Below are 12,236 nucleotides of genomic sequence, written 5' to 3'. Positions count from 1 at the left end.
GAAGCAAGTTATTTAGGGGGCAAGTAGTATTCTCATGAGGGTCTGCCAAGGACATAATTGAAGGTTACAACACTGCTCAAACGGTGATATACACAAATAATACCGTTTTAAAAATACTAGTTCGATAAACTGTACACTTTTTAACATTGAAAGTATCTCAGGAGTTTGAATGAGCATCTCAATAGTAGTAAGTATAGGGAAAAACTTTTGTATCTTTGAAAACATTTAACTTAGTGTTTTGTATATGAAAGGTAGTAATTACTAATTTTGCCAATGACAGCCACTTGTATGTTATATTCCTTGCCTAGAGTTTGTATTAATTTTATAATTAGGCTCAACTGTTGGGTAATGGATCGGGTAATCAAAATATGTTGTTCATAGAAATGAGAAAAATGATTGTGGTGAAAAGAGGCCTTAGGGAAAATTATGGGGTGGCAGCGCAAAAAGGTTTGAAGACTGCCAAATGTAAATTTTAGAATTTTTGCAGTTGCCGATTAACAGATATTAGAAATACTTGAAAACTGAAGAATGTAGAAAACAAATTATGGTAAGCAAATAACCAGTGACAGTGGTTTCTTACACAGTATGTGGTATGTACAATGTGTCTTCTCGGTGAATATTTTTCTGTGTCTCAGCTGCTGTCACCTTCGTTTCATGTGATTGGAGAGGTCTGGCAAAGCTTGGTAGAAATGATCTGGGACTTTGGCATTGGGGGCTCTGTTGAAAATGTTGAAGCTGGTTTCAAAAGAAATTCTGATGTATTTCGTAGTAGACATGCAAGGTATTTCTCACATTAATTTACCATTCCGTTTGTGTGCTTGAAAAAATAGTCATTGGCAGAGATTGGATTGAAAAATCATTGCATTCATACCTCTTGGACGCAAGAGAATGGTGTTTAACTTATTTTTTAATTTTGCTAGTTATGCCTTGCTTCGCTGTATTTTCTTATTCAGAATATAATGCAGCAAGTATGAAATATATTTGGTAATTTGGCCTGAGCTGACTTTGATATATGGAGTAAATTGTTGGAGGGAATTTTGGTACTGTTGGACTCTTTGTTAGGTTACAATTTACAATTTAGAAATATACTTTATATATGAGTATATGCAAAATATTGATAATCATATCAACCACCATTTTATGGTGGAAGAGTTTCGCAGGAAAAGGAAAATACTTTTTATTTCAATTGATCAAAATTAAATTCAACAGCTCAAGAAAAAAAAAAGCAATTTCGACCATCCAATTTATTATTGATGGGCAGTTTCAATTTTCTTCAACACCAATCTACTTGTTGGATCTGCAATAATTGATTTAAACTTTGAATGCTATATTGACAGTTCCATAACGGTCTCTCATCTCATTTTCTGAACCGCTTTATCCTCATTAGGGTCGCGGGGGTTGCTGGAGCCAATCCCAGCTGTCTCCGGGCCAGAGGCGGGAGACAACCTGAATCGGTGGCCAGCCAATCGCAGGGCACAAGGAGACAAAGGACTACCATGCACACTCACACCCATACCGAGGGGCAATTTAGAGTGTCCAATCAGCCTACCAATTTTTGGAATGTGGGAGGAAACCGGAGTACCCGGAGGAAACCCCTGCAGGCCCGGGGAAAACATGCAAACTCCCCACAGGTGGACCAACCTGGGCTTGAACCCAGGACCCCAGAGCTGCAAGGCTGACGTGCTAACCACTCGCCCCACCAGCGCCGCCCTCCATAACTTTTGTTTCTTTTAAAATCCAAACAAATATCCGAGACTTAAGAGTCCAGTTTGGTTCTAAGCTTCCTTCAATGAAGACAGTACAACTTGCCAGCAGATCACCATGACTTTTTCACCTGGGCAGGAAAAAATTGAGCAGCTTGGCTACGCAGCAATAAACACTGGAGAGTGAACATTCGTGCTTGCGAAGAGTCAAGCCTGAAGGCATGCTTTGTTTGCAGCCCACCTGTTTGCATAAGCTCCTCTCATTACTATGTTATTTTTTGTTTGTTAGCATAGGGGTGTTCAACAGATCGGTTTCTAAAAGAGCAAATAAAATGCAAATTATTTAACAACACTAGGCTGAGCAAGTTAACGAATAAACGGATAGTTTAATAGCATTTTTTAATGAAGTTACTTCTTTTAATCACACTATTACAGACATCGGATAATTTGATGCTTTTGTCTGTTTTATACAAATCTGCTTATGATTATGAACAGATTTGATTGAGAATACTCTGACTTATTTATATATATTTCAGTGAGCCATGATTCCATTAGGAAAAAAAAACTAGAAGCCAGCATTCTCTCTTGTCATGCTGTGCAGATGTCAGGAGCTCTATAGTACGGTCAATTTCACTTTCGCTTCAGGTCACAGTGACCTGGGTGGAGGATGGGCACGCATGTCTTTTAGAGCCTAACGTGGCATGGATGTTTTTATTGCATCCTCTACTCTGGCTGCAGGCAACGTCTTTCCAAGCGTAATGCAATAGTAAAGTCTGATTATGTGGTCATCTTGTGTGGTAAATCTAAAAGTCAGCAATATCTAACAAGCAACATCGAATATGAATTGCATATAACTGACCCACTGAAGTCATCAAGCCTCAAAACTCATGAACATTTGAATACTCTGCTGGTGTTTTTTTTTTACTGTCTAGTTTCAATACACTGGAAGACTGTGAAATCCTCCTGAGCCCTGAGGTGATGTATGGCCCTGCCGTTCTGGACCTGTCCTGCCCAGTGGCCATGACCATGGCTCACTGTGCCGAGGTGGACTCGGAGAATTGGAACATCCAGCTCAAGAGAAGAACCCAGGGCAATAAATGGGAGGTAAGAGCTGCAGGCACACACTGGTTGAATCAACAATGGCGCTCTGAGATCTTTGCCCTGGCACAGAAATTACATTTGGCTCTTTTGTCTTTTTCCCTGCGTGTTCTTTATTTTGCAACGAAATGTCACAACAGCACCTTTTATTTGGAGGGATAAAACACAGTGTCAGATTCAAAAGGTTACAATAATGACATTGAAAACAATGTTATCGTATACACGCTATACATCCAGACAACACTTTATTTTCTTTTTTTTTTACTACTGCACGTCCTTGTCCCTGCATCGCCCACCGAGAACCAAAGAAATTATGCTGACAAGAAATAAAAACAAATTAAGCAACAGCTGCTGATGTTTTCACACCTCGCCATAATGATATCTGTTCGGCTTTATTTCAGACAATGAAGTCCATCTGTTTTTGCAGCCCTTGCAACTATAGAAAATATCTCTAACAGCCGTATGCATATTTTAAAAGTTTTTAGGACATATAAGCTAACACCCACACGACCTTGACTAAAGGTTGTTTTTTGTTAGTTTTTTTCTTTTGTTTTTTTCATGCGAAAGATGTTGCTCATCATGTAAAGTCTGCATACTGTATATTATATTGTAACTCAGGTCAGGCTTGAGGAAAAGGCTTTTTTTGTAGTTAGGGGTCCTACTGTCTAACTGTCTGGAGTTTTTTTGACACACTAATTTAATGATTGAATATTGTCAAGTAAAGAGGCAGCGAGAGCTCGTTTTGGTTCCATTAACATTGGATCTCAGGTGCCTTATAAATGATTAATTTCTTACGTGTACGCCTCTCGACTAAGTAAGCAAATGATTGCAAACCTAATAACTTTACGTTATCTTAAATTATTAGGACAAGAATGTTTTTTTCTGGTAATGCCTCTAGCTTCCTGGCAAATAGAAAAATTTAAATTGTTTTTTACAAAGAAAAGGACTCCAGGTTGTTGCTTAGTGTAGCCCAATCTACCCCCTGAGGTGATAGCGGGTTTTTCAGATGAATGCTCCAAGGCAACATGCTCAAAGTTATGGAAGTACAATAGCTGAGCTATTGACCAAAGGGGTTGAAAATATTGGTCTTCACACCACACAATCAGGAAACCTTTCACAACAGTAAATTCCCCCACAGCCTTAATAAAGGGAGTCTGTCTATGTGTCGGGCCATTTATGTTTCTGTCCACTTTTCTAGATGTTTTTTTCTTTTTCCATAGGTAACAAAAATGTACAGCATTAATCTGAACTTCGCTTGTTCAAAGCTTCATGCAACATGTGCAGTTCACAATTCCTTCATTTATACCACAGAAATAATTTGCCCATAGTATAACTCTTTTACCGTTGTATAGGGGGATTTAAAGAAAATTTCTGGCTATAAATGTTCTATAGTGAGTGTGATTGGCCGTTTGTCTTAGGAGCCTGACAGTTGTCTACCGAGGACAGTAAAGTGTAACCAGCCTCTCACCCAACAACTTTTGGGATCTGAACTATGAGCTGTATGCAATCAAAGCTCTAGTTGATGATTTATGTGCAAGACATAAAGATGAACCTTTGTGTGAGAGCAGAGTTATCCTGCCTTATGTTTTCTGTGTCTAGAGGGTGACATCAAACCACATAAAGGTAATGCCGCAGCAGGAGTAAAATAAAGAAACCATTATAGCCAGTAATAGGCTGGGAGAGGCATGGCTGCTGTCAGTCAGTGTGGGTAACGGTGAGGGAATTACAATAGAGCACATAAGGGTCTGTTAGACAAGGAAAATATTGATTTGTGGATCAAGAAAGATCTTGCACAATGATTTTAGACGTTGGCAAAGCAGGCAGAAAGTACTGGGGTTGTTTATGTGCTCCCAGCCCTTGTTTTCATGCAATATATTATCCCAGACTACAAGCAATGCATGGGTCCTAGCTGATATATGAGATAGACAAACTCAGAAATCAGTATACAGAATCTCAGAATCACTTTAATAGTTGGAAAAAAATATGCTATCTGCTTCTGGTTGAGGTTACATAACATTCATTCGTTTTCCAAACCGCTTAGGGTCGTGGGCGTGCTGGAGCTTAGCTAGTAACTATGGGCACCAGGCTGGAGACACCCTGAATCGCAGGGCCGCTTCAATGATTATTATAAAACGTGCAGTATGTGTTTATAATATGAAATGGAAAAGGTGAATTGGCTACTAAGGCAATGGTCTGCGCTCTAAGTCTTCTCTGCTTTGTTTTCAATTAGCTATAATAACATTTAATTCGAAATCATAACAAACTATGTCCTTTTATCACCATGGACTATTTTGTTTTTGGTTGGTACCATAAGTGTGATGACAAGTATGGAATGGAATGAAAATAATGAGGAGAAAAATTCAGTCAGACACTCATGTAAATGTAAATAGGACAAAAAGTTTTAGCAAGCCACACACGGGTCAGAATAATGAATACCACAGGTTTGCCTTTGGCTGTTGTGGTGGTTGTCAGCACTTAAAAGAGCTTGTTATTTAGAGCAAGGCTGCTCTCACCGTTTTCTTTTCTTTATGGCACATTATTATTCTCTGAAAAAGGAGATGGAAGCTGCATGAAATGTTTAAGAGCAGTTGAAACTCTTTTGTCTATCATCCTCAAATGTAAATGTCTTAAGACACCTCTAGCTTTGATTGTTTTATCCGGTTTTACTGAACAGGAGGCATTAGTACATTGTCAGATAGATTTAGTATAAGTAGGCAGGATTGTGCGAGGGAAAAAAAAAAAGAAAAAACATTCACAGAACCTTATTATGACTTTATACAATGAAGGCGGCAAAGTGGCTGACTGGTTAGTATGATGCCTCACAGGGCTTCAGTTGAAACATTAGCCTGTGTGGAATTTTTATTGCCCTCTTCACAACTACCCTGAAATCGGGTAATATGACAGTGTTTAAGTGGTTCACATTATCTGCTGGTTTACTTTTCCCTGACTCATGTAGTATAGTTGCATTTCCAGATCATTTGTGGTGGCATAATTCAGCTTCAGGTGCCCAGGTTTAACATGTAAATTTGATACGACCACAGCATCCATATTTAACGTCATTTTAGCGAAGAACAAATACAATCAAAATGGCAAAGTGAAAAGAGAATAAAAGTCCGACAGAGACAATAATAATGAATACAAGATTCTCTTTTATCTTAATATTGATTGTGGGCAGCACAGAGATCATGACATTTTTCTGATTTGTTATAATGTAATAATCCCCTAGAGATAGAAATACAGGAGAAAGAAAAGAAAGGACTATTACACCCACAAATACTTGGTACTATTCAAGTTCATGCTTTGTTAAACTACACAGTACCCACAGAGGACCTCTGAGCTCCTGCAGCATTATCATAATATTCATTCATATTTCAGTGTGTTAAAATGCGTATATGAGGGAGGCTGGAAAGGAATTAACATAACATGTGCACAAGAGGAATCTGCTTTACATGAACATCAGTGAATCAAGTAGCTACATTATTCAGATTCATTTTTTGTACCTTACCTTATCTTTCTCAGCAAAAACCAAGTTGTCTCCATTTGTTATTTTGCCAAGAATTCGTACGACTTTGGCCCAAGAAAATAGCAAAATATGATTATATTTTAGGTGAATTTTAAGAACTGTTAGAGATGTATAGGTAAACAGTTTACCTATACATCTCTAACAGTTCTTAAAATTCACCTAAAATATATTAAGAAGTGTTAGAGATGTATAGGTAAACTGTTTACCTATACATCTCTAACAGTTCTGGTTTTTGCTGAGAAAGATAAGGTAAGGTACAAAAAATGAGTCTGAATAATGTAACTACGTACTTGATTCACTCATGTTCATGTAAAGCAGATTCCTCTTGTGCACATGTTATGTTAGTTCCGGTTAAGTTTACCGTAAACTTAACCGGAACTATTTGTTTCTTGCAAGAAAAAGCTTTTCTGTTTACTCTATGTATGAGCTGCTGACCAAATGCACCGTATTTCATTTGTTAGGTACTGTTTTATGGGATATAATAAAACTAACACTAATAATGCAACTCTATGTCTTGTTGTTTTGTCAATGGGGAAACTTTAATGACATCAAGTGCATGATAAAATAGCACCTCGTAAAAAAACACTTCTTTAGATAACAAGCTCAGGTCAGTGGCCAGCACCAAGTGAGCAGTAGAGGTACGGGTTGTTGGTTCGATTTGTGGCTGCTAGTAAGACTGTGGATGGCTACTTGCTTCTTATCATTTTATTAGAGGAAAATATTGCTTCTCCGGCATCAACCTAGGGCACATTGTTTTTTTTCTCACTGCACCTGTTATGTTTATGATCACACATATTTTACATTGTACTGCCCCACACTTGGGTGTTATAAAAATCTATTGATGGTCAGGATTTGAGGATGATAAGAGGCTGTTCTGAAATGTGCATGAGATTTTTGTTGTTGTTGTTTGTAGTGAATTATTTTCATTACCATTTGATTTTTGTTTGTTTCTGTCTTACCTCATGACATTTATTTGTTTGCAGTGTGCACATGAAAACAAATGCCGAATTTGGGTAATGTGAGAATGAAAATGAGGGGGTAAGCCAGGTGTAAACAATTTTTCTTCAGTTGGAACAAAATGAAGCGCTTAGAATGTTGTTTCATGAATAAAAAGAAGTGTGTTTTGATCATAATAACTATATATTTGTGTGACCATCTGGTATTGGTGTTCTGCTATGTGCCAACATCTTTACTTTCAGAGGGAATTATTATTTTTTGTCTGCCACAGAATTGTCACCTAGTGTGTAGAATGTATTGTTATATTTAAACCTGTGTTATGTTCCTCTTCAGTGGTGAAAAAAATAAGTCAATCCATAATGCATTCAATTCATCTATGTGGCTCCTGCCATGAATATTTTAGGTTGTTTTGCTTTTTTAATTCAATAAAAGATCAATGTAAGTGTGTAAGCTGTGTTTTATAAAGCAAGTGTCAGCATTGGGGAAGAAAAATATCAATGTATTTCTTCATATAGGATGTTTTATAGTTTTTTTTTTCTCTTCAACCTGTATGGTATAAGTCTTGATGACAAAATGACTATCTTTTTTTATGCATGTGTCGTTACAATTGACATTGAGGCATTGAATGTTGTAATAGCAGTGGCATCAGTGCATCCCTGCAGCTGGTTGTTTGTAGTGTTTGTCCAAGCATGGGTGTATGCAAATGTAACCAGTGTTTATTTCAAAACACAACATTATATAAGCTCAATTGGCTTTGTGGTCACGTTTACCTACATTGATCTGTGCGTTATATGTTGTGGCTTTAAGTGAGTTCTAGCACTGGAGCAAAATGCTTTTATCGTCCAATTATAATTCCTGCTGTGTTACTGAAGATGTAGTAATTATCGAAAAGAAAAGCATTACGAAAATTAATAAACAGATCTTTTCATTCTGTTCTGTTCTCCACAAACATGTATGAATTCATTTTTCGAATGAAAAATCCCAGTACAATTTTAGGACTGTTAAATTATTTTCCCACATTAATCCCAGTAAATGTATGGAGAATTGACACTTCTTGAATATTATTATTGATTGATTTAGATGGACAAATTGAAATTCAAGGCACAATCATCTTAGCATGAATGTCTAGGTAAAACTAAACGAGGATTCCAACAGTTTTAAAAGTATGATTTAAGTTTATGGCGCTTTATATAGGATGAAAAAGTTTTATGAAGTTATCACTGGGAACATTCTGACATTTGTTCAATAGGTTAAAATCTACACCTTTGTTTTATGATGTAGGAGGTGATGATGGTGGAGGATGAGTCGACTTCTTGTTACTGCCTAATGGACTCGACAAGCTGCCACCTGCTGCTCGACCAGCCAGGTTCATACGCCCTTGTGGGTGAGCCCCTGACACAGGCTGCCATCAAGAGGTTGAAACTAGCGGTGTTCGGGAGCATGGAGGGCACTACCATGAACTACAGTCTGCGGGTGTACTGCGTGGATGATACGCCAAATGCCTTTCAGGTAGGGAAACACAATTTCATCCTAACGGTACTTATCCATCAAACAAAGAAGTGAAAGAGAACAAAAACTTCAGATTTACTATTTGTCTCCTGGCTTTGTTTTTTTTTTTTAGATAGTTTGTTAGAATCTTTTCATAAAAACATTTTTATGTTAATGTTCTCTTCATTTTCATAGAATATAGTGACAATTGCGACATGTTGTGTTTTACTATAGTAATAAAAAGAGATGAAATATTGTAATGTTTTAATGTATTCACTGTGTATATAGCGGTTATTAAACCAAGAGATTTGTTAGAGAATTTTCCCTCATAAATGCCAAGACTCAAACTTGTATATTTTAGGACTAACTTTTCAAATCGATTCCCTGCTCTATAGCTAGTCATCATATATGAAAGTCTTTATTGATAATTAGCAATTATTAAAAAAAAATGTGTGTGCGTGTGTTCATCATTACAATCTGTTTGCAAAACATATACTGCCCCCCGATCCCCACTCTTCCTATATATTTTTGTCTGGAATCTATTGTATGCCTATCCAAATCCCCCAATTTCAAAACAACCTCAGATTATGCCAATCTGAGAGTTTCTGATCATGAATAACTGTTGGATTTCCTGGTGAGTAGAAGTTGAAAACCAAGAAAAATTATAGTTTCACTTATTGTACAACAATATGATGTCGACAAAGTGCTCTTATCAGTGCCACTCAAATGTTAATCGATACGCTTTTGTTATCATCATGAGTCGATTTGTCTTTCGTCAACTAGATTAGAGGGGTTTTAGACTTTGAGATCCCTTAAGTGAACATCTGGGAAATCTGATTCCTTGTGATCCCTTATGAGGCCCGACTAAATTGGAGATCTCGGTATTGTGATGTTATCTTCTCTGCGACCACCATTTTGTCATATAAAAAATATGAGCAGCAGCTGGCTTTGGAAATTTGCTTCATGCCTTCTGAGCATTTGCCAGACGTGTGTCCAATTCTTGGGGTCTTGTCTGCTCACACTACATCTTTGTTGTGTGTTCTGCATGATGCTTCATTCAACAAAAAGACCTGTGTCTAAGTATGTGATGAACTAAGGTTAATGCAGTTCATATCATAATTGAGTACCTCCTCTTTAGAATTAAGTTTTATGAAGTATCTGTCAGGAAAAAAAAGTGGAATGCTGTTGGATGATAAATCAAAAAAGCCCAATTACCAGACAAAGGACAGTTTAATTGCTGTTTTTTTTTCTTAAACTATGTTTAATCACATTTCAGAGAACATTTGTAAAAACCCGGCTTCACAAAACTATAAATATGTCACACAAACCAGAATGCTTAACGTCCTTGTAATTTTTTTCTTTTGCAAGATATGTTGGGTTACGCTTTGCTTTTATTGAATTTAAAAAAAAAAAAAAACTGCTTTGAAATATACCATGGAGCTGTACAAAGCAGTGTATCCTGCTGAATGGGCTGCTGTAGTGCATAGTCAACAAAATGACACCAGTGGTCAAGTAATCATTATCTCAAAATATACTGTTGGTATCTTTTTCTCCAATAATTGTGTGCCAGTGAGATTAAACATTTGTCTTTTGTAGCGGTCAATAAACTGGACACATTCCTAGTCAGTCAATGTAGTGTGTAAGGAGAATTAAAGCCATCTTTAGCATTTCCATTCTTTGTGCAGCCATGAGAAATAGAATAATCAACGTGATCTACATTGTAGGAGTCAAGGGACTTTCCCAAGCGCAGATGAGGGGCTGTGAACTCTACATTTCATTTGTGTCACCTTGACATTGTTAGATCTGTTCAAATAAGTCAACACACAAAGTATGCAGCAAGACATAATATGGAAAATGTGTCATGACCATTCTTAAATCCAGATAGAAATGAAGGATGAGACCACCTATATTTCAGGTTGCTCCCAGTCACTCTTCAGTTCCAAATCACATTTGTCAACATGTATTTTCATGCACAGTGAAATTTCAAAATACAATTTGGCCAAGCACATTACTTAAAACAAATAGGTACACATGGATATCCCATTGTGTGTGTTACTTTCAATCCGAGTGACCTTAAATCAGCTACACTTGCAATGATTAGGATGCACTAAGAGAGACAGGCCAGACGTAATACCATCCCACTGGGAAACTCAACAGTGATGACAAACAATCACCTGCAAGCAACAACACAAGTGCTCTTTCATCATCACAAATTCAATTTGGGAGAAAGACGTTTATCACTGACACACGCACATGCACACACACGAACATGATTCAAATTGTTGTTTTTTTTCATACTGCCATGTGGAATCTTGAAAATGTGATGGTAATGGAAGCACAGGAGGAGGCTTTGTTAAAGTGGAAACAAGTCATTCACTTCTTTGCAAACATTTTAACATTTAGATTTGGGAAGGACAAAAATATTGCAACAGGTGCTTGCCTTGGTATGCAGAAATATCAACTATTTTCTTCAAGGCTTTTGATTATAAGGCTTTTCATCTTACTCTCCTACTATTTTTTCACACAGGGAGTGGTGGCAGCAGAGAAGGGTAGAGGGGGTCAGCTCCTCGAGGAGCCAAAGATGTTGCCTTTTCGAGCCAACACCTTCAACCTACAGGTGTCTATCCAAGATGTGCCCCAATTCCTTTGGAGCATCAAACCCTTTACCACCTGCCAGGTAAAGCTTGGTTTAATTTCTAACTAGTATTCATAAAATTGCTAAATGAGTGCCCAGGTCCCTTTTTTATTTCTACTACTATGCACAATAGTTTATTATAAACCTATACAAGTCTGGTTATTTTGTGGGGTATTACATTGGCTTGTGGTGATCTGATCCATCTAATTCAGTTTTTATGTATTGTCAAGTGGCGGAAATGATCATTTGCTTATTTGAATGTAAAAAGACACCTTAGATGAAGTCCCTCGCCGCAGTGGTCTGACCATGAAGAAACGATTGCTTTTATACACATACTCACTCAGTCTCATCTTTTTATCAGCAATTTTCTCAGCAGTTCCTAGTGTGCAACCTCGGCCTGAATGTAATCACAGTCAATACGATCAAAGAAAGCAAACTAGGAAACAAAACTGGGCAAGATAAAGACTTGGCAACATCGACAGGATGTTTAAACAACTAACGGTCGTTAAAAGACTAACATCTTTGCAATTTGTTTGTGGACAAATGCGGCATGGAGCCCTGACTTCTGTTGATGTGCCCTTTAGCACGGCACTACCAAATCTGGATTTTGCATTTTTTTTTTGCTGGCCGGTTCTACTATAGACATATATAGCAAAGAGATGTATATTTTGGTAGCATTTAAAAGAAATTTGTCAAGAAATGTGATTGAAGCTTGCTCCAACCTTCCTTTCCTTTTTCAGGAACAGAAACGTTCTATGTAATAAGTCAGACAGAATGATGCAGTCGATCACTAATGTTTTATTTATAACTTTTTTTTTTAACTCGTGGAGGA

The 12,236-nt window shown here is 37.3% G+C and overlaps 1 protein-coding gene across 3 annotated transcripts in view; it reads left to right on the top strand.

Moving 5' to 3' along the window:
- The window catches only part of unc5db (unc-5 netrin receptor Db), an 83,147-nt gene that overhangs the window by 61,890 nt on the left and 9,021 nt on the right, over positions 1-12,236 (top strand). For all 3 annotated transcript variants that reach the window (XR_013300272.1, XM_077600694.1, XM_077600693.1), the window contains exons 12-14: positions 2,636-2,807; positions 8,563-8,790; positions 11,297-11,446. Coding sequence is in view for 2 of the 3 variants with exons in the window: in XM_077600694.1 (XP_077456820.1) it covers positions 2,636-2,807; positions 8,563-8,790; positions 11,297-11,446 (550 nt within the window). In the remaining variant the exon portion in view is untranslated. The remainder of the gene's footprint in view (positions 1-2,635; positions 2,808-8,562; positions 8,791-11,296; positions 11,447-12,236) is intronic.

Source organism: Stigmatopora argus, chromosome 5, assembly GCF_051989625.1.
Source record: "Stigmatopora argus isolate UIUO_Sarg chromosome 5, RoL_Sarg_1.0, whole genome shotgun sequence".
Taxonomy (NCBI): Eukaryota; Metazoa; Chordata; class Actinopteri; order Syngnathiformes; family Syngnathidae; genus Stigmatopora; species Stigmatopora argus.
The sequence above is the reverse complement of the archived record's forward strand: the minus strand, read 5'-3'. Positions and strand labels throughout refer to the sequence as shown.